The sequence below is a fragment of the Pongo abelii genome, chromosome 6 (genome assembly GCF_028885655.2).
Source record: "Pongo abelii isolate AG06213 chromosome 6, NHGRI_mPonAbe1-v2.0_pri, whole genome shotgun sequence".
NCBI lineage: Eukaryota > Metazoa > Chordata > Mammalia > Primates > Hominidae > Pongo > Pongo abelii.
Window position 1 is genome coordinate 36,462,443 of NC_071991.2, and position 24,075 is coordinate 36,486,517.

Consider the following 24,075-nt stretch of genomic DNA (forward strand, 5'->3'; position numbering starts at 1 on the left):
GGATGTGGTGTTTTAGCATGTTGGGTTTCTCTTTCTTTCTGTTTATTGTTCAAAGGCATACCTTGAAGCATAAACTTCAAGAATACAGCAGTTCAAAAACCAGAAAAGAACCCCTAAGAGCAGAATATAGCAGAGCAAAGCTCAATTAAATTTTAACCTTTCAAACTTTAAAAGATTTGGAGTAGCTTCATTTCCTGCTTACCTAAATTAAATTGGATCCCTAAAGACACAAATAAAGATACAAGAAAATATATTGGCAAAAGCACAATTACATTCCAAAAATCGGCTTAAATTAAAGCACATCTCATTTATTCACTGCAGTTTAAACACATTCATGTTTCACAAATTGGTATTGATTCAACAGTCATAAAAAGATTACATATTTCCTTTTGACAACTAGACTATGTTAGAATTAGAGAATAAATCATACGGCCATAAGCTGTAATTTATTTAAGGAAGTGTAATTCATGTGATACATAGGAATCAAAATTGCTCACAACAAAGCTATCTGTGATTGTCTTAATCCTTACCATTTAAAAAATATCTCTTATATAGGATGATATTTAGGAAATAGGGATTTAATGAAATCTTGCTTTAGTAAAGAAATCTTATAAGGAAGTATATGCTTTTGATCACAAGCTACCGGTACTCAATGTTAGTGTCGAAAAAGGCCAAATTTTAAAATAAGATTAGTGTAATTTTCTATTGAGGATTCAGAAAAATGTTGTTAAAACAATGCCGAGAAATGTCTGAACTCAGAAATGTCTGACTGGAAACTATTTCAGTAGTGGATTGATTTTATGCATTTTACTAACTGTAGGATGAAAAATATCAGATGTATATAGTCTTTAAGAGCCACATCTGAGCACCCTATACCTGACAATGCTTTGAAGACAATTCTGAGAATGACATAATTTTTACAAAGCTTTTAAAAATATATTTTAAAATAAACTACGGCCGGGCACAGTGGCTCACGCCTATAAACCCAGCACTTTGGGAGGCTGAGGTGGGTGGATCACAAGGTCAGGAGATAGAGACCATCCTGGCTAACACGGTGAAACCCCGTCTCTACTAAAAACACTAAAAATTAGCCGACTGTGGCGATGTGCGCCTGTAGTCCCAGCTGCCGGGGAGGCTGAGGCAGGAGAATGGCGTGAACCCGGGAGGCGGAGCTTGCAGTGAGCCAAGATTGCGCCACTGCACTCCAGCCTGGCTGACAGAGCGAGACTCCATTTCAAAAAAAAAAAAAAAAAGACCACATACTATGCTGATTTTGCTTGTATAACTAGGAGGTAACTAGATATTCCCTTAGGTCATTGGTTCTTAAATTGGAATGTGCTTGTTTAAGCCCCATTTGAGATTCAATAGGTCTGGAGTGGATCCTGAGAATGTACATTTCTTGCAAGCTCCCAGGAGACGGCAATGCAGCTAATATGGGGACCACTACGCTTTGAAAAACACTGACTTAGAATAACAAAAAACAGTAATTATTCATCCAAATTAAGAAAAAGAAAATGCATCTACATTTTATTTCTCTACCCTCATAAATTATAACCTGGGAGATTCTGGTAGAACTATTGTAATTGATACAGAGTAACTAGTTCAATTTAATTAATTTTGCTAAAGTGTATATATACTAAAAGAGCTTTTTAAAACCTACTTTTTTAAAAAGGCATCTTTTATATGTAAAAATTGTTGATTTTTTCATATCATACCATATAATGTCATCAGTATTAATAAAAGCTTACATTAAAATCATTGAAAACATGTATCTAGTAAAAAGATGACAACAACAGAAAATAGTCCTTGTTACTATTTTCTATACAAATAAGTTACTAAAGTTTTTTAACCTAGGGGGAGGGGGCTCAGTTTTCTTAACAGAAAAGTGACATGTTTAGAGTGGACATGTCACACACACTCTAGTGTGACAGCCTTTCCAGCTCCAGAATGTCTCAGTTTGGACGCTGTCAAATCATTCATGCCTTTGTCACAAAGAAGCTGTTGTCCATCTGGCATGGTAAAGAGAACAAATGTCTTGGAGGAACTCCCCAAAAGTCTGCAGAAAGAATGACCTTTCCATTTGGTGGTTATTAACTAACAAGGAGATTCAAAATAGAAAATGAACAAGAGAATGTAATTTGACTGCCTGGAGAGTGTGTTCCAGCTCCTTGATTGTGCACGTGCTTGTTTTATCCTTGACTGTTAATTGTAATGAAAGACACGGTTTTATTCCTTATGGAAACTTCTTTAGTACTCAGATGGGCAAGTGATGTGTGTGGTGACTGTCAGTGGATGGATCAAGAGTAGATTGTAGAGTTTGCTGCTGCTCAGAAGCAAAATTAATAAATACCTGAAAAAAACCATAAAAATGTTGTTAACTTATAAGAATACAACCCTTTGGTCTCACTTACTAGAAAGGATACATTGTCTCAGAACACTGGCCAACTTGTCCTAAAACCCCAGATCATTAATTCATACCACTCCCTCCCAAATCACATAAATATGTAAATCTATTGAGGACACAACTCTAAGAACGTTCATATTTCTAGACAAGTATAATAATAAATCACCTAGAGTTCTCAATACCTTAAGCCTGGTTTTAGAAAGATGTTGTGATGTATTTTTATATTTCTGGTACTCTTAGTAAATGAAATGCTTTTTGTTTCCCCAGAAGTTAGCTATCATTTGATTACAGTGGCGCCCCACCCCACAAGTCTTGTGGGGCTGAGTAAGGTGGAGAAAGGAAGGTTAAGGTGACATGATTTAATTTGTTGAATGCTCAACATAATCATGAACAAACTGAAACTCTACTGAATATCTATCTTAAGTAGAAGGGTGTACAATAAACAAACTTTCTGACACTCACCATCCTTATCATAATTTTATAAAATTTAACAAGATGAATTGAATAAAGTGAATTGAAGCAATTCAATTAATTTTAAAATTGGCTAGATTAGGTCTGATGAACAGACCAAAATGCAACCTCCTGAATCATTCAAGATACTATACCTGCTCCAAAGTGGTTTGGTTAATGGAATAATGCTTAATATTCCAGAAGGTTTTATTGTTCTCTATAACTTTGAACAAGTCAGCTAGGTATCCCCATCTTTTTGGCACATGATATTCTAATAAATTCAGATGCTGTCCCTAAAAGCAAAAAAAAAGTATCATATAATTAGCATTATTAAACAAAATTGATCATACTACATTTAATTGGCAAATAAATTCAGTTGTGTTTTCTCAACCTACACACATAATTTTGTGAGTCTCCAATGAATGTTTATTGATGACAATTTTTCATGGGGTATATTTGACAAATGACAGTCAACTGAGTGGCATTGCTGTTCTGCCCCCTGATATGCTCCAACCTTGCAACAGCATGGGGAAGCCCTGTTTAAGGAATCATAAGATACCCAAAGATATTTGAAATGTAGGAATTTAACATGGCCTAACAGAGATGGATGGAGAAGCCCTGAGTTCTACACTGGGACTTGGGCTTATCTCTCACTGTTCTCATTATTAGCTGAGCAACTCTTGGGAAGATATTTAAACCTCTGATCCTTGTCTTCATGTATACCAATGGAGATAATTATATCTGTTTTACAGGGTGGCTCAAAGTCATAATTGAGCATGAATGACAGTCTCACACAGCATGCTTCTTGCATAGTAGGATTTCACTAAATGACAGTTGTTGAAATAAATAGAATATAATGACTTTATGGACTACAACCTGCTAGAAGTTATAATAAACTAGCATCCCACAGTTATCCAAGAGATTTTTAGACAGTGTTTCTCAAACTTTAGTGTTCATAGGAATCTCCGGGTCACCTTGTTAAAATGCAGATTCCCATTCAATAGGTTGGGGCCTGTGATTCTGCATGTCTAACAGGTCCCAGGTAATGAAGATGCTGCTGGTTCAGTGACCATACTTTATGATAGTAAGTTTGTAGAGGATTGTGATCTCAGCATAGGGCTCTTTCTGTGAAGCAATGCTGAAACCATCAAGCCTATAAACCCTACAGCAAATATATGGAAGAGATTAGCTTTTGCAATCTTCTACGCTGAACAAGATGAGCTATGCAATGGACCTGTGCCCACAGATAAGAGGCGTGATACATAATCACAGGCTGCTCTGGCCAATCCAGCAAGCAATTAAGCAGGCTTGTCACTCTTCAGAGTGGTCAAGCAATATCAGCTATCCATGCTATTTTTGGTAGGGAGGCAGGGCCTATACTTTGCAATGTGGCTAAGGTAACAAGCAGTATCTTATAAAGCATAGAATAAAAACAGAAAAAGACAGGTACATTTATTATTTTTTTATCTGAAAACAAAGAAATAATACAGGATATTAGCACTACCTTGAACTGAATTCCTGGAAAATAAAGCTTCAAGTGGTCAGAAACAGTGCAATGTTGATTTGCTTCCTTACAGAGCCAAACTTTGACTGTATAACCATCACCAAACCTGAGAGTTAAATAAAATAAAAACATGATTATTATCATATTGACCTAAGATGAGTAAATTCTAAATCCATTTTCACACAGAGGGAGAAAAAGGAAGTAACTACTCCAAATTGTTGGGAGTTTGGATTCTCAATATAAGACACAGAAATTAATTGTAAGTCAATTATACAGTTAGTTGTTTTCCATTTATATTGACACAGACACTGATTAACCTTAAAAAAATTATCAGCAAGTCCCAGAATCAACACCTAGTCAATAAAAGAGGGAAGGTGAAAATGCAAATGGTGAAAGCAAAGTCCTGAGCTAGTGGAAGTGGGAAGCTGGGCTGGAAACTGGCCCTGGGAAGCATGATTGCTGGCCTTATTGCTTCAAGGTCTGTACTGATTAAAATTTGGCTGGGAAAAGATGAAAGGGATTGCATACGTAATTACCAGGCACTTGTTTGTTTGTTACATAAAAAAGTTATCCCAATTGTACTTCAACCCAGCCTAGGTGGACAGGCCCTATGACTGCAAAGGAAGTCTCCTGCCTAAGGGGCTCTGTTCCTCACATTGTAGAGTTGTAGACAGTAGTTCCACTGGTGTCCCATCAACAATACATGAGCTCATACTCATACCCTAAGGTAACCTCAAATAGCAATCTCTAGGAATGTAGGGGTCCTCCAAAAACTATATGAATTATTCTACTCCCTTATCTCATGTGGTGTTGGACACATCATAGCATCCCAGTAAAAATCTGTTCAATAAAAGACAAATACATGAATATACTCTGATGACTAAAATCTCTATCCATTTTGTTCACTGAGGCATCTTTTCTAGGTACCAAGCACAGTATGAGTACCTAGTACCTAGCACTGGTAAATATTAGTTTAATGAATGAAGAATGAACAAATGGCATGCCCAGTCTTAGCAATCATACGCATCTCATTTACAAAGCATTGCTGGGGAAAAATGTGTTACACTTAAGTAAATTTCCCCTAAATGAGGCTGATCCCTAACAGATTTATGGTCAAATTATTTTTCAAGTCTGTCTGGTAAAGACAGGGGACCCAAGACAATGTGACCTTGTTTCAGTGACATAGATCACCCTTGTGAGCACCCATGGAGCTCTTTGCCCTGGGGTTCTGTTTTTCTGTCCTCTTGTCTTAATTTCAGGCTGTCAGATGTCACTTCCCTCTGAGGTCTGTGCATGGCCACAGTAGCCCCCCATCATTCGAGTTGATGGTTTCTAATCTTCACATGGCTGAGAGGTTGGTGAGGACACTGACAAAATATACATAAAAGCATATGGACATGCACCTCTCTAACATTTCTATTTGGCTATCTCTCGGAATTGTTAAAGGCCAACACATTGGGTTGGTACAAGAGGTATATATATTCTATGGCCATCCCCCTTCTCAGCAGTATGTTACAAGCTGTGCTGCTGAATAACACGATCAACCCACTGTGTCTTCACCAAATCCCCCAAAGTGGATCTATATGTCCGTGTTTCATGAAAAGAAGGGATTGAGGCCTACGTGGTTGAAGGGGCTTACCAAGGTGAAGCACCATGTCACTGGAGCTTTGTAAATGCTCCTGGGAGAGCTCTCAGCTGTGTCTGGGCATAACATTATGTTCCAGGGCAGAGGGGATGTATTGCTTGGAGATGTGTTTCTGGTCTCATGTTTATTAATGATTCTGATGGCACGACAAAATGTAGTGTTTGCACTACTGAGGTTGAATCCAGCTGCTCCACGTACCAGTTGTGTGACCATGGAAAGTCTGGTAAATTTTCTAACCTCAGTTGCCTCATCTAGCAAATCGATTAATTATAGTATCTGCCTAATAAAGTTGTGAGAGGACTGACTGAATTAATCCTTGCAAATTACTTGGAACAATGTCTGACACTGTGTAAATAAGTAGATAAATAAGCAGTGAAATTTAGGATCTATTCAGAATATGACCAGAACAGAAGAATGTTCTTCTTGGAGTGAAGAAGCCCACTGTTTATTTGGAGAACTTAGATAAAAGCAGATAAAACAATTCAAACATGAATAGGAAGCATTACATAAACATACAATGGTATGAGGAGACAGTGGCACAGAGATGGCTGTATGTTCTTATGTATATTAGGATCCATTTTTACCATTAGTAGAAATTGCAGCCCTTTGGGTATATTTTGCTAAAGACTTTTGAAAAATTCATGCTAAATTCCAATAATTATCTAATAAATTCTCTATAAGCACATATGCATATTAATAATTAAAATTCTTTCAAATTAAAGTTTTGTTTGAACTAAAAGAATTCCAGCTTTTCCATGAAGAACATGAATTACGAAAAAAGAAAAATTACACAAAAATTAAACAAAAAGTAAATTCTACCAGTCTTCCAAAATAGAAACACTCTAGAGAAAATATGTCTGAAATAGATAGGAGATAGGCTGAAATAGGTTACTCAGGATCTCTCTAGAACAGTTAATAGTTAAGAAGACTTCTAAACATAAAATTATAAAAGCATGCCACCTTCAACAATTTAGACACTCTTCGAAGATTATTAAATTCATTATGATGTAAATATCTAATTAATATTAGCTTGACTTTTTCATTTCTATCTATAACATACACAGTTATGTCAATAATCTAAATTCCCTGAAGGATTTATTGATTTTCATACTTCTACAGAATAAAAGGTTGCAAAATAGCCAAGGAGTCATTTATTTCTATGTTCACTCATTGATCTAACATTGCTAGACAATATGTTATGTCCACATTATTTGTATAATCGGTGATTAAATAGGATAAATAAATGGCATTGTCTGTAGGTAAAGGTGCTTACAAGAAATATTCTACAATTTTTTGAGGTACAACATTTTGGAACCACAAACATTAAATGTAATATATTAATTAATGCTAAAACAGAAGCAGGAGTAATACATGAGTGGAAGAAAAAACATACACACATATATTTTGAAAGTCAGACACTTCAAGAGCAGAACAAAAGAGGTGGCAATGCACCTGCAGAGACATTTCTGAAAAATCATTTGTCAAGTTATACCACGTGCCTATGAAGCTTTGCATTCCTGAGCTTAAGGCTCCTCTTATAAAAGTCCTTACCCCCAAATTAAAAGTCATAGATTTATAACAAATACATTGATTTCAGCCTCAACTATTAAAAATCTCTACAAATAATACTTAATGAAGAGAAAATGGCTATTATATAATATTAAGTGCAAAATAGAAAATTATAGATTCAGTATTACATTAATGATGTAAGTATGTTTGCATATATTTACAGTCAGACTGAAATAAATTCTGGAATGTTATCCGGACAAGAAATAATCGCATTACTGTTAGGTTTTTTTCTTTATACTATTCTGAATTCTAAAATAATGAGCACATATAACTTTATCATTAGAAAGAAAAAATATACATGGCTTCTAAGAGAATTAAAGGAACATACTAATGTCTCATACTCTGTGACTGTATTTCAGTTTCTGATTTTAAAAATCATTTATTTAGGAACATTTTGTCACACTGCTTCTGAAAATTAAATGCATAAAATTCTTCTTGGTATAGAAACTAATCTTAGACTTTAGAAAATAACAGGATTTGTAAAATATGTAATATTTGTATTATGTGTTTATAGATATATGCCCACTGATTTCCATCATCTGCCCCACGAGGAGTCTATTCACACTCACATCCACAACCCCATACTTGTGCCCTTCCCTACGCATATCTGAGTAGGAAATACCTTTAAAGACGACTTCTCCCTCATCCACCACAGGGTGAGAGCAGAGAGCAGAGGGGGACCAGGCCTCCCATGGTCTCACGTTAAGCTCTCATCCAGCACAAGTGTTACAGCACTGACTGTGGAATATGGGGCCCCCACTGCCTGAGACTACATTGTTCCCTAATTCTCATCTTCCTGCCTTACCACACCACACCCCACTCCTCATGGGTTGGTGCCTCAACAAAATACCAAATTCCAGTGATCTGTCCTCAGCTACTGAATTATAATAGGTTTCCTTTGGATGCATGAAGAGGAGGAGAGGATGGCACTGAGGAAGGGTGGCTGAGCAAACAGCGGGATGCAAACATTCATGCGAGCACTTGATGTGTAGCTGGCATTTCTGTATTATTAATAGAAACTTCCTCATTGTAATCTCAGTCCTCATGATTACCCACTGGAAAGAAAAGGAAACCAAGAGAGAAGACTGAGGACATGAGCTCTGTCCTGCATCCTCTGTGAGCGAGGCACCAAACACATTATCCCAATTAATCCCCACAAAATACTGATGTTGCTATCTCTGCCTCTGATTTACAGAAGTGAGGTGGATCTCAGAGAAGCTACATAACTTGTTCGGGTCACGCAACTCCAAGGGAATGGAGGGAGTTACAGTTCCAATGCTAAGAACTTAACCTCAAAACTCCAGCCTGAAGCAGGATCTCATCTAATCGTTAATGCTCTTACATCCTTTATATTAACACTTTCACATCAATAATTTCATTTTACTCTTATCACACCTGTACATGGACTAGAACAGATACCAATTCCTCTCTATAAAATGCAAAAATTTGAGGCCCAAAGAGATCAGGAGATTTTTTCTTTGTCACTCAGCTTATTAACTGGCAGAGCTGAGACCATGTGGCTTACCTCACAACCATGTCCCTTCATTGCAAGCACCTTTATTATTTCAACTTCAGTTAAGTTTGATTTGGATCATTTTCCAATCATTGCGTATGCAAATCAGAATGGCTGTAAGGATTATAGACCCAAGGTATTAACATAAAGAGAGCCTTTGACAAATAACAACAACAACAAAACAGTGTTTGGCAGCTGGCACCCGCATTCCTCTTGGAGAAGAAACCCTCTTTGAAAAGAGCCTCGATACACTTCTGAGTTTAAAGACAAGATTGTATAGGGAGATGAGAGCTTCACAATAAAAAAGAAGCTTGATTCATGTTAACACACATCACTCCATAAACATTGCTCTCTGTGGCTGGACATGTCACTTTCTTAAATGACTCCACCAGTCATAGATCCAGATTAAAGTGGTTGGGTCAATGTTACCTCTAGGAAAGGCCAACAGAACTGTCTCAGAACTCCAGAGGCCATGTCAGCTTCATGCCTAAAAGACTCTGACTCAATATCAAACTCTTCAGCTTATCCATGAAGCTCTCCATCATGTAACTAGTGCCTTCCTCTCTGATTTCGCATCTAAGAGTATCCTTCATGCTACCCACAACCAGATCTCCTTTCCTCCATCCATTCAGTACTAATTCAGTGCTCACTTGTGCAAGGCCCTATTCTGGCTGTGAAAGCCCTTCCTGCGTACATGCAGGTGTATGGTGCATCCTTCAATGCCATCAGTTGTTACAGTAGAGTTCCAAGAACACAGGACACATAAACCCTTCTGCCACTGACTCTAACATCCCTGCAGATGCCCAGTTCATATATAATGGAGTAATGAGTGAATTAAATTCCTTGTTAGGCTTTGGTGTAATGAAAACAATATTTCTTTCTTAACTGAACAGCAAAATGCATATCTATTATTTTTTTCCTTCCTTCTTTAGAGTAATCAAAGGGAATCATTTTAAAGTAAGGAACAATAGCCAAGTCAGCGGGACAAAAAAAAATACATAGCCTCATCTCCAGCATTATATCATTGTCACCAGCTAAACAAACATGACAGAGCATTTTGTTTCCAAGGTGGTGAGGTGACAGCTATATGACTCAGCCCCTTATGTGGCCTCTTGCATTTTTAATGGTCTCTGAACATTTCCCTTTATTTCAGAAATACCCTAGAGTCTAGATAAACAAAAGATGCCTTTTACAGCTGACAATATTGCAAGAGTGGTTTGCTATATTCCTCAACCTTGACAAGGAAACATTTCTTTCCCCCACACTTTTAAAGAGAAAGATGGGAAATAAATGAGCATCCATGAAGTTGAAATTCTTACACATGATTTCCACTATGAGTAGCAGCAGACGAGTTTTGCTTGGAGCATAGAGGAGTGCCTAAAATTCCGTTATTGTTGAAATAAATTATATATGTGATTTTCTGTCCTCAGCCACCAAGCTGTTCTCACACTAGTCACCTTGAGAGACCAAGAAAGCTAAAGTAGTCATTTTCTTCCAATTTTCTTTTCTTTCTGGTTTTTTTTTTGTTTTTTTTTTTTCTTTATGAACATAATAAAGAAAACACCCCATAGAAGAAGCCATGGCAAGCTACTTTCTGGCTTGATGAGTGCTGCCCATAGAGAAGCCTGCAGTACTTTGTGGGTGAGACCTGAGGAGGAAAACACCAGTATTAAAACAGGGAGCCTTCAAAGCCTGCACCCCACTCAGCCACAATCTGTGCAAAGATGGCAGCTTTGTAAGTGTTTACATAAGGGAGGGGGTGCTCTGCTGCAGGCACACAAGCAAACCCTCTCTATTCTGTTTTGCTGCAGTTTTTAGTTTTTGTAGGGACATGGTTCCCTTGGGAGAGTGGATTAAACTTCTTCTGAGTTCATTTTCAAAGGCTTTGCAAATAACCTCTATGGTCTCCAGTCAGATCTCATGTAATATAGCCCTTAAATAAATAATGTAATAATAAGAAAAAAATGCATAATTGCCTTAACAGAGAAGAATTGCTTTAAGGTGCAACCTACCTCCCATTGTTAAGAAAAGGCTTTGATAAGCCAGGCTCTGGATAAGAGACTCTGGGCCAAAATGTGCCTGGAACTTTCCAACTGGATGCCTGGCTAAGGACAGCACCCTGGCAGCCAGAGGCACAAGAGGGGAAACAGCTGAGGATGCAAGGAGGGGCCAGGTGGACGGATAGCCCAGGGATCCCTGATTACTGCTCTCTTCAGGCCCGCATTCAAAAATGTTGGAAAATTACTAAATTCATGGAATTATTGATACATTTGGGTATCTGGGGGTGATTCGTGGCTGGTTCCCCAGGCACTGGAGCACATGCCCAGGCAGGACTGCACAGGCTCAAAGACAGAGCAGGGCACACAGGCCTCCGACTCACCAAGAGTTCATAGAACCCTTGAGATAAGGGTCCTGGACCCCCCGGCATGAAATCAGGCACATTTTCCTAAATCTCCCATGGGCAGGAAAGACCCAAGTGACAGCTGAGTTATGAAAGTGAATCAAGACAGTGAATCTTTTCCATGTTACTCTGGATCCTTTCAAACACTAATTACAAACTAGAGGAGCTATAACGAAGAAAGTGCTAACTGGGATCAGCTTCTCCATGTTATGGTTGGGAGATGCCTATATGGGAGGCGGCTGACTCCTTGCTTTGTGAACAATTGTGCTGGAGTGATTGATAAAGTCTTCTCAAAAGGCTGGTACTTGCCCTTTAATCATTCAAATATGCCTCTGTACACAATAAAATTAACACTATAAATGTTTACAATAATGAGAAGAAAGCAGGGGCTGTAAAAAGTCAACATAGATGTTAAAATTGGACTCAAAAACAATAGACCTAGACTCCCTATTTTACGGGCACAGTCACTTTAGGTGTAGGTACAATACTGGCATGAAGTAGACATAAATAGATATCTTTGAAAGCATTTAGCCAAGACTTCCATCAGGACAGTATGAGGAGTTCTGCAGACTCATTTCCCAGTAAGACTGCTGAAAATTATTTTTAAAAAAGCAATAAAGTCTCCAAAATGGTATTTTTCTGTATAGAGCAAGATAAAAAATATGGTTATTCAAGAAAGTCTACTAAAACTGAGTAAGAACAGTAATAGTCTTTGGCATTTAAAACAAGATCTACTCTTCTCCTATCTCCCAGCTCAGGGAAATGGAAACTCCACTCCAAGCTGCTGCATCCAAGAACACAGGGCTCCCTCCCACCTTAGCTCTCCGTGAGTGAGCTGTCTTCCCCTCCCATCCTGGCCCCAGCTACATGTTCATGAGGTTAAGCTGCCAGTGAGTACAAATGAGAGGTGATGGTGCCCTTTTTTTTTACCCAGCTCTACCTCATTAGACAAAGGCTCATTAGACAGAGGCTTTAAATTAAGAACAGCATTGCTGAGAATATTGGGGTTCCCCCGTTCTTGCCTCATATCATGGTGTGGGGTTTCCACAATGGGAGAAGCAACCTGAGAGAATCTGAGGTCGCTGTCCTCCCTCTCCAATGAGTGCTCAGCTCCTAAAGTGGGAGCGTCATTCAGAAAGAAACATGACATTGTTCCCATTTCTAGCTCCAGAGAAGTGGCTCATATATGTTTCCTTGCCTCTAAAGAAGCAAGCCATAAACAGATAACTGCTAATCTATCCCCAAAGGGACTGTTTTGTTGTTTTAGTTTTTAGGGTTTTGTTGTTGTTGTTGTTGTTGTTGTTTTTTGTGGAGAATTTCAACCATAAGGGTGTTCTTAATAACTGGAAGCTGTGGTGAAAGGCAATTGGGAGATTGATAGATTCATTGGAGATACAGGCTAAACTATAGGCTGTCTAATTTACCAGACAGAACCAGGGAGACCACTGGAAGGAGCCCTCCCAGTGGCAAATTTGTGATTAAAACAAATCTCAAACACTAATCTCAGGAAGGAGTCCTTTAACAGAGCCTAAATTTGACGAGATTTATATGTAGAACAATTTATGCCCATGATATTGTTGAAAACAATACAGCAATCAGTGAATCTTACCAGCTGGGTGTGGGTTCAACAACCAGGCAGAAACAATCCCAAGTTACTTTATAAAATACTTTGAGATGAATGGAAATGAAGGGAAAACATTCCAAAGCTTATGAGATGTAGCTAAAGCAGTGCTTGGAGAAACATTTATAGCAATAATACTTACATTAAAACGTAAGAAAAATTACAAAATAATGCTCAACTGTATACCTTAAGAGACTGGAAAAAGAAAAGCAAACTAAACCTGAAGCAAGAAGACAGGAAATAATAAAGTTAGAGTGGACATTGATAAAATCAAGAATATAAAAACAATAGAGAAAAATGAAACTGAAGTTGGTTGTGGAAGTTTGGAGTGCCATATGGAATATGGCTATGAAAAAAATCAACAAATTTGATAAATATTTAGCATAATTGACTAAGAAAAAAAGAGAGATGATTCAAATTACTAGTATCAGAAATGAAAGAGAAAGCATTACTGCTGACCTTACAAAAACAAGCCATCCTTGATGGTTTCACTGGTAAACAAAATGTTTTAAGAAATAATACCAATTTTTCACAAATGTGTTTAAAAAATGGAAGTGGAGGAACACTTTCCACCTCATTCTTTGAGACCAGTATTACCACAGTACCAAAACCAAAGGCATCACACACACACAATCTCAAAAGAAAGGAACATTACAGACCAATATCTCTTAAGAATATGAACACAAAAATCCTCAACACAATACTGAAAAATTAAATCCAATAATATTGAAAAAAGTTATACATCATGATCAAGTGAGATTTATTCTAGAAATGCAAAGTATGTTTATCATTCAAAAGTCATTTTTTTTGTTTGTTTGTTTACCAAGAAGTCATTCAGGAGCAAGTTGTTTAATTTCCATGTAATTGTGTAGTTTTGAGGAATCTTGGTATTGATTTTTATTTACATCTGACTGTCATCTATCTATCTATCTATCTATCTATCTATCTATCCATCTATCTATCTATGAAAGAGAAATGTCTCACTCACTCTGTCACCCAGGCTGGAGTGCAGCAGTGCAATCTTGGCTCACTGCAATTTCTGTCTCCCAGGTTAAGGTGATTATCCTGCCTCAACCTCCTAAGTAGCTGGGACTATAGGTGCGTGCCACCACACCTAGCTAATTTTTGTGTTTTTTTTTTTTAGTAGAGATGGAGTTTCACCATGTTGGTCAGGCTGATCTCAAACTCCTTGCCTCAAGAGATCCACCCACCTCAGCCTCCGAAAGTGCTGGGATTACAGGGGTGAGCTACCGCACCCAGCCTGATTTTTATTTTTTATATTCCATTGTGGTTCAAGATTTCAATTTTTTGAATTTATTGAGACTGGCTTTATGGCTGAGCATGTGGCTGATTTTAGAGTATGTTCCATGAGCAGATGAGAAGAATGTACATTCTGTGGTTGATGGGTAAAGTAGTCTGTGGATGCTTATTAGGTCCAATTTGCCAAGTGTCAAAGTTAAGTCTAGAATTTCTTTGTTAGTTTTCTGCCTCAATTATCTGTCTAATGCTGTCAGTGGGGTGTTGAAGTCCCCCAATATTATTATGTGGCTGTCTAAGTCTTTTCGTAGTTCTAGAAGTACTTGTTTTATGAATTTGGGTGCCTTTGGTCATTCCATATTGGTTTATTTATCTTTTTTATTATTGAGTTGAGATATATATCTACAGCTATCTATCTTCTGGATGCCAATTTCTTATCAGGTAAATTTTTCCCATTCTGTTGCCTTTTCACACTTTTGATAATGTCATTTAAAGCATAAACATTTTTAATTTTGATGACAATTAATTTACTTTTTGTCTTTTGTTGTTTGTTGTGTTTTTGGTGTCATATCTGAGAATCCATTGACAGTTTCAAGGTCGTGAAGATTTACCCCTATGTTTTTTTCTAAGAGTTTTACAGTTTTAGCATTTACATTTAAGTCATTCATTCACCTTCAGTAATTTTTTTGTATTAACTGTGTGAGATATAGGGGCCCAACTTCATTCTTTTGCATGTGACTGTCCAGTTCTCCTAGCACTACTTATTGAAAAGACTATTCGAAAATCCTATTTACCCCATTGGCTCCTCAGCAAAGCGCATACACCAAATGTCTGAATAGTCTTTTCAACATCAAATGTTCTTAGCACCCTTGCAAAAATCAGTTGACCATAAAGCCCAGGATTTACTCCTGGACTCTTAATTCTATTTCACTGATCTACAGGTATATCCTATTGTGAGTACCACACGCAAATAAATGAAGTTGGGACCCTACCTCACACACAGTTAATACAAAAAAAAAATTACTAAAGATGAATCGAAGACTTAAACATAAGTGCTAAAACTATAAAACATTTAGAAAAAAATCTGGGGGTTAATCTTCATGACCTTGGATTTGGCAATGAATCCTTGGATATGACATGAAAACCACAAACAACAAAAGAAAAAAAAGATTAATTAAGTATCATAAAAATTAAACCTGTTTGTGCTTTCAAGGGCAATACCCAAAGTGTGAAAAGACAGCTCATAAAATGGGAAAAATTCTACTGATAAGAAATTGGCATCCAGAAGGTAGATATAGATAAAGATATAGATCTCAACTCAATAATAAAGACAAATAAACCAATATAAAAATGGCCAAAGAGCACCCAGACGCATAAAACAAGTACTTCTAGGCCTACAGAGACTTAGGCAGCCAGAAGTCCTAGCCAAAGCAATTAGGCAAGAGAAAAAAGTAAAGGGCATTGAAATCAGAAAAGAGGAAGTCAATCTACCTGTGTTTGCCAATGATATGAATGTGTAACTAGAAAACACTAAAGGCTCCTCCAAAAGACCCCTGGACTTGATAAATGAATTCAGTAAAGTCTCAGTTTACAAAATCAATGTGCACAAATCAGTAGCACTGCTATACGCTAACAATAACCAAGCTGAGAATCAAATCAAGAACTCAATTCCTTTTACGAAGCTGCAAAAACACAAAATACCTAGTAATATACTTAGCCAGGGAGGTGAAGGATCTCTACAAAGAAAATTACAAATGCTAATGAAAGAAATCATATATGGCACAAATAAATGGAAATACATCCCATGCTTATGGATTAGAAGAATCAACACCATAAAAATGACCATATTTCCAAAAGCAATCTACAGATTCAATGTAATTCCTATCAAAATTCCAACATCATTATTCATAGAATTAAAAAAAAACTATTCTAAAACTTACATGGAACCAAAAAAATAAAAAGAAAGAAAAAGCTCCAATAGTTAAAGCAATCTTAATAAAAAAGAACAAAGCTGGAGCCATTACATTATCTGAATTCAAACTATGCTATAAGGCTACAATAACCAAAACATATGGTACTGGTACAAAAACAGACACATAGACAAATGGAAAAGAATAGAGAATCCAGAAATAAAATTGTACACCTACAACTATCTAATCTTTAGCAAAGTTGACAAAAATAAACAATGGGGAAAGGACTACCTATTTAATAAATAGTGCTGGGATAAGAGGCTAGCCATATGCAAAAGAATCAAACTGGACCCCCATCTTTCACCATGTATAAAAATTAAAATGGATTAAAGATTTAAATGTGAGACTACAAACTAAAAAAAATCATAGAAGAAAACCTAGGAAATATCATTCTGGACATCAGCCTTGACAAAGAATTTATGACTAAGTCCTCAAAAGCAATTCCAACAAAAATAAAAACTGACAAGTGAGCCCTAACTAAACTGAAGGGCTTTTGCAAAGTAAAAGAAACTATCAACAGAGTAAAAAATAGAAAGACAACCCACAGAATGAGAGAAAATATTTCCAAACTATGCACCCAACAAAGGTCTAATATACAGAATCTATAAGGAACATAACAAGCAAAAAACAAATAACCCCATTAAAAAATGGGCAAAAGACAAGAATAGACATTTCTCAAAAGAAAATCTATAAGCAGCCAACAAACATATGAAAAAAATACTCATCATCACTAATCATCAGAGAAGTACAAATCAAATCCACAGTGAAACACTATTTCACATGAGTCAGGATGGCTATTATTAAAAAGAAGAAAAAAAAACAGATGCTGGCAAGGCTGTGGAGAAATGGGAATGCCTATCCACTGTTGGTGGGAATGTAAATTAGTTCAGCCACTGTGGAAAGCAGTTTGGTGACTTCTCAAAAACTTAAAACAGAGCTACCATTCAACCCAGTAATCCCATTATTGGGTATATACCCAAAGGAATACAAATCATTTCACCATAAAGACACATGCATGTATATGTTTTTTGCAGCATGTATTCACGGTAGCAAAGACATGGAATCAACCTAAATGACCATCAACTAAATAAAGAAAATGTGGTACATATATACCATGGAATACTGTGCAGTCATAAAAAAGAACAAGATCGTGTCTTCTGCAACAACATGGATGGAGCTGGGGCCCATTAACCTAAATGAACTAATGCAGAAACAGAAAACCAAATCACACATGTTCACACTTATATGTGGGAGCTAAACAATGAGTATGCATGAAAACAAAGAAAGGAACAATAGCTGGGGAGGAGCCAAGATGGCCGAATATGAACAGCTCCAGTCTACAGCTCCCAGTGTGAGCAACGCAGAAGATGGGTGATTTCTGCATTTCCATCTGAGCAGGGGCAGACTGACACCTCACACGGCCGGCCAGGTACTCCAACAGACCTGCAGCTGAGGGTCCTGTCTGTTAGAAGGAGAACTAACAAACAGAAAGGACATCCACACCAAAAACCCATCTGTACATCACCATCATCAAAGACCAAAAGTAGATAAAACCACAAAGATGGGGAAAAAACAGCAGAAAAACTAGAAACTCTAAAAAGCAGAGCACCTCTCCTCCTCCAAAGGAACGCAGTTCTTCACCAGCAATGGAACAAAGCTGGACGGAGAATGACTTTGACGAGCTGAGAGAAGAAGGCTTCAGATGATCAAATTACTCTGAGCTACGGGAGGATATTCAAACCAAAGGCAAAGAAGTTGAAAACTTCGAAAAAAATTTAGAAGAATGTATAACTAGAATAACTAATACAGAGAAGTGCTTAAAGGAGCTGATGGAGCTGAAAACCAAGGCTCGAGAACTACGTGAAGGATGCAGAAGCCTCAGGAGCCGATGAGATCAAATGGAAGAAAGGGTATCAGCAATGGAAGATGAAATGAATGAAATGAAGTGAGAAGGGAAGTTTAGAGAAAAAAGAATAAAAAGAAACGAGCAAAGCCTCCAAGAAATATGGGACTATGTGAAAAGACCAAATCTACGTCTGATTGGTGTACCTGAAAGTGACGGGGAGAATGCAACCAAGTTGGAAAACACTCTGCAGGATATTATCCAGGAGAACTTCCCCAATTTAGCAAGGCAGGCCAACATTCAGATTCAGGAAATACAGAGAATGCCACAAAGATACTCCTCGAGAACAGCAATTCCAAGACACATAATTGTCAGATTCACCAAAGTCGAAATGAAGGAAAAAATGTTAAGGGCAGCCAGAGAGAAAGGTCGGGTTACCATCAAAGGGAAGCCCATCAGATTAACAGCGGATCTCTCGGCAGAAACTCTACAAGCCAGAAGAGAGTGGAGGCCAATATTCAACATTCTTAAAGAAAAGAATTTTCAACCCAGAATTGCATATCCAGCCAAACTAAGCTTCATAAGTGAAGGAGAAATAAAATACTTTACAGACAAGCAAAGGCTGAGAGATTTTGTCACCACCAGGCCTGCCCTAAAAGAGCTCCTGAAGGAAGCGCTAAACATGGAAAGGCACAACCGGTACCAGCCACTGCAAAATGATGCCAAAATGTAAAGACCATCGAGACTAGGAAGACACTACATCAACTGACGAGCAAAATAACCAGCTAACATCATAATGACAGGATCAAATTCACACATAACAATATTAACTTTAAATGTAAATGGACTAAATGCTCCAATTAAAAGACACAGACTGGCAAATTGGATAAAGAGTCAAGACCCTTCAGTGTGCTGTATTCAGGAAACCCATCTCACGTGCAGAGACACACATAGGCTCAAAATAAAAGGATGGAGGAAGATCTACCAAGCAAATGGAAAACAAAAAAAGGCAGGGGTTGCAATCCTAGTCTCTGATAAAACAGACTTTAAACCAACAAAGATCAAAAGAGACAAAGGCCATTAAATAATGGTAAAGGGATCAATTCAACAAGAAGAGCTAACTATCCTAAATATATATGCACCCAATACAGGAGCACCCAGATTCATAAAGCAAGTCCTGAGTGACCTACAAAGAGACTTAGACTCCCACACATTAATAATGGGAGACTTTAACACCCCACTGTCAACATTAGACAGATCAACGAGACAGAAAGTCAACAAGGATACCCAGGAATTGAACTCAGCTCTGCACCAAGCAGACCTAATAGATATCTACAGAACTCTCCACCCCAAATCAACAGAATATACATTTTTTTCAGCACCGCACCACACCTATTCCAAAATTGACCACATACTTGGAAGTAAAGCTCTCCTCAGTAAATGTAAAAGAACAGAAATTATAACAAACTATCTCTCAGATCACAGTGCAATCAAGCTAGAACTCAGGATTAAGAAACTCACTCAAAACCACTCAACTACATGGAAACTGAACAACCTGCTCCTGAATGACTACTGGGTACATAACGAAATGAAGGCAGAAATAAAGATGTTCTTTGAAACCAACAAGAACCAAGACACAACATACCAGAATCTCTGGGATGCATTCAAAGCAGTGTGTAGAGGGAAATTTATAGCACTAAATGCCCACAAGAGAAAGCAGGAAAGATCCAAAATTGACACCCTAACATCACAATTAAAAGAACTAGAAAAGCAAGAGCAAACACATTCAAAAGCTAGCAGAAGGCAAGAAATAACTAAAATCAGAGCAGAACTGAAGGAAATAGAGACACAAAAAACCCTTCAAAAAATTAATGAATCCAGGAGCTGGTTTTTTGAAAGGATCAACAAAACTGATAGACCGCTAGCAAGATTAATAAAGAAAAAAAGAGAGAAGAATCAAATAGATGCAATAAAAAATGATAAAGGGGATATCACCACCGATCCCACAGAAATACAAACTACCATCAGAGAATATTACAAACACCTCTACGCAAATAAACTAGAAAATCTAGAAGAAATGGATAAATTCCTCGACACATACACTTTCCCAAGACTAAACCAGGAAGAAGTTGAATCTCTGAATAGACCAATAACAGGAGCTGAAATTGTGGCAATAATCAATAGCTTACCAACCAAAAAAAGTCCAGGACCAGATGGATTCACAGCCGAATTCTACCAGAGGTACAAGGAGGAACTGGTACCATTCCTTCTGAAACTATTCCAATCAATAGAAAAAGAGGGAATCCTCCCTAACTCATTTTATGAGGCCAGCATCATCCTGATACCAAAGCCTGGCAGAGACACAACCAAAAAAGAGAATTTTAGACCAATATCCTTGATGAACATTGATGCAAAAATCCTCAATAAAATACTGGCACACAGAATCCAGCAGCACATCAAAAAGCTTATCCACCATGATCAAGTGGGCTTCATCCCTGGGATGCAAGGCTGGTTCAATATACGCAAATCAATAAATGTAATCCAGCATATAAACAGAACCAAAGACAAAAAACACATGATTATCTCAATAGATGCCGAAAAGGCCTTTGACAAAATTCAACAACGGTTCAGGCTAAAAACTCTCAATAAATTAGGTATTGATGGGACGTATCTCAAAATAATAAGAGCTATTTATGACAAACCCACAGCCAATATCATACTGAATGGGCAAAAACTGGAAGCATTCCCTTTGAAAACTGGCACAAGACAGGGATGCCCTCTCTCACCACTCCTATTCAACATAGTGTTGGAAGTTCTGGCCAGGGCAATTAGGCAGGAGAAGGAAATAAAGAGTATTCAATTAGGAAAAGAGGAAGTCAAATTGTCCCTGTTTGCAGACAACATGATTGTATATCTAGAAAACCCCATCATCTCAGCCCAAAATCTCCTTAAGCTGATAAGCAACTTCAGCAAAGTCTCAGGATACAAAATCAATGTACAAAAATCACAAGCACTCTTATACACTAATAACAGACAAACACAGAGCCAAATCATGAGTGAACTCCCATTCACAATTGCTTCAAAGAGAATAAAATACTTAGGAATCCAACTTACAAGGGATATGAAGGACCTCTTCAAGGAGAACTACAAACCACTGCTCAATGAAATAAAAGAGGATACAAACAAATGGAAGAACATTCCATGCTCATGGGTAGGAAGAATCAATATCGTGAAAATGGCCATACTGCCCAAGGTAATTTACAGATTCAATGCCATCCCCATCAAGCTACCAATGACTTTCTTCACAGAATTGGAAAAAACTACTTTAAAGTTCATATGGAACCAAAAAAGAGCCCGCATCACCAAGTCAATCCTAAGCCAAAAGAACAAAGCTGGAGGCATCACGCTACCTGACTTCAAACTATACTACAAGGCTACAGTAACCAAAACAGCATGGTACTGGTACCAAAACAGAGATATAGATCAATGGAACAGAACAGAGCCCTCAGAAATAACGCCGCATATCTACAACTATCTGATCTTTGACAAACCTGAGAAAAACAAGCAATGGGGAAAGGATTCCCTGTTTAATAAATGGTGCTGGGAAAACTGGCTAGCCATATGTAGAAAGCTGAAACGGGATCCCTTCCTTACACCTTATACAAAAATCAATTCAAGATGGATTAAAGACTTAAACGTTAGACCTAAAACCATAAAAACCCTAGAAGAAAACCTAAGCATTACCATTCAGGACACAGGCATGGGCAAGGACTTCATGTCTAAAACACCAAAAGCAATGGTAACGAAAGCCAAAATTGACAAATGGGATCTAATTAAACTAAAGAGCTTCTACACAGCAAAAGAAACTACCATCAGAGTGAACAGGCAATCTACAAAATGGGAGAAAATTTTCGCAACCTACTCATCTGACAAAGGGCTAATATCCAGAGTCTACAATGAACTCCAACAAATTTACAAGAAAAAAACAAACAACCTCATCAAAAAGTGGGCGAAGGACATGAACAGACACTTCTCAAAAGAAGACATTTATGCAGCCAAAAAACACATGAAAAAATGCTCACCATCACTGGCCATCAGAGAAATGCAAATCAAAACCACAATGAGATACCACCTCACACCAGTTAGAATGGCAATCATTAAAAAGTCAGGAAACAACAGGTGCTGGAGAGGATGTGGAGAAATAGGAACACTTTTACACTGTTGGTGGGACTGTAAACTAGTTCAACCCTTGTGGAAGTCAGTGTGGCGATTCCTCAGGGATCTAGAACTAGAAATTCCATTTGACCCAGCCATCCCATTACTGGGTATATACCCAAAGGACTATAAATCATGCTGCTATAAAGACACATGCACACGTATGTTTATTGAGGCATTATTCACAATAGCAAAGACTTGGAACCAACCCAAATGTCCAACAATGATAGACTGGATTAAGAAAATGTGGCACATATACACCAAGGAATACTATGCAGTCATAAAAAATGATGAGTTCATGTCCTTTTTAGGGACATGGATGAAATTGGAAATCATCATTCTCAGTAAACTATCGCAAGAACAAAATACCAAACACCGCATGTTCTCACTCATAGGTGGGAATTGAACAATGAGAACACATGGACACAGGAAGGGGAACATCACACTCTGGGGACTGTTGTGGGGTGGGGAGAGGGGGGAGGGATAGCATTGGGAGATATACCTAATGTTAGATGACGAGTTAGTGGCTGCAGCGCACCAGCATGGCACATGTATACATATGTAACTAACCTGCACATTGCGCACATGTACCCTAAAACCTAAAGTATAATAATAATAAATAAATAAATAAATAAAAAGAAACGAACAATAGACACTGGAGCCTACTTGAGGGTAGAGGATGGGAGGAGAGTGAGGATTGAGAAACTACCTATAGGATGCTATGTGTATTACCCGGGTGATGAAATAACCTGTACACCAAACTCCCATGACGTGAAATTTACCTATATAAGAAACCTACACCTGTACCCCTAAAACTAAAAGTTTTTTAAAAAAGTAATAAAAGACATTTTATCCTTGAAATATTGACAGGATATTATATAAAATATTTAGAGTAGTAATCCAAAAACAAAAAAGATCTTCAAAACACATAAAAATTTTAAATCTAGGAAACTCTCCTAAAAGGAAAAGTAGAACAAAAAAGACCAAGAAATAGATAATAATAATTTTAAAAATCGGTAAATATATTTGGAGATTGTAGCAGATTGTAAATATTGCCCCAATTCTTCTCATTCCTACATATGTGTCCTTTGCCATGCAGCTATATGTGGTGTTTTTCCACTATGGGTGGGACTACCTTCCTACCCTTTTACTTTGGGCTAGCCATGTGACTTGATTTGGCTAAAAGGACATTAGTAGCGGTGATGTGACCAGAGGCTTGATTCATCCTCGTGCAGTTTGGCCTGTCCATTCTGGTGCCTCAATATTCCAGACACCAATCCCAGGATGACAAGGGACAGGTACACAAATCCAGCCCAGGCCAGCCCATCTCCATAAAACCTGCAGGCTCTTGAAGGCAAATGATTTTTTAAGCCATTGAGTTTTTATAGACTTTGCAGCATTTTTTTTTTTTTTTTTTTTGCCAAAATGTAACTGATGCTTTAGGAATTTTTTTTGTTCTTTTATAAAAATGGAATGAAAAAATAAAATTTGTAAGATAACTATGAAACAAATGTTGTGGTCCGGTGCATTTAAAAATACACACACACACACACACACACACACACACACACACACACATTTTAGGCTCATAGTTTGAACTCAGATTAAGCAAAGCTTCTCCCAAATCCCAATCCTGATACATTTTAAACCTGGAATAAAGAAATCCATTTCCTTGGTTAGGCT

At 37.6% G+C, this 24,075-nt stretch overlaps 1 protein-coding gene across 3 annotated transcripts in view; it reads right to left on the minus strand.

Moving 5' to 3' along the window:
• Nucleotides 1-267: 267 nt before the first annotated feature.
• The window catches only part of ABCA13 (ATP binding cassette subfamily A member 13), a 486,937-nt gene continuing 463,129 nt past the window's right edge, over nucleotides 268-24,075 (minus strand). For all 3 annotated transcript variants that reach the window (XM_054559199.1, XM_024249790.2, XM_054559198.1), the window contains 3 exons: nucleotides 4,359-4,464; nucleotides 3,010-3,147; nucleotides 268-2,350 (listed from right to left, as the gene is read on the minus strand). In XM_054559199.1, coding sequence (XP_054415174.1) covers nucleotides 2,255-2,350; nucleotides 3,010-3,147; nucleotides 4,359-4,464 — 340 coding nt within the window. In that variant the 3' untranslated portion in view covers nucleotides 268-2,254. The remainder of the gene's footprint in view (nucleotides 2,351-3,009; nucleotides 3,148-4,358; nucleotides 4,465-24,075) is intronic.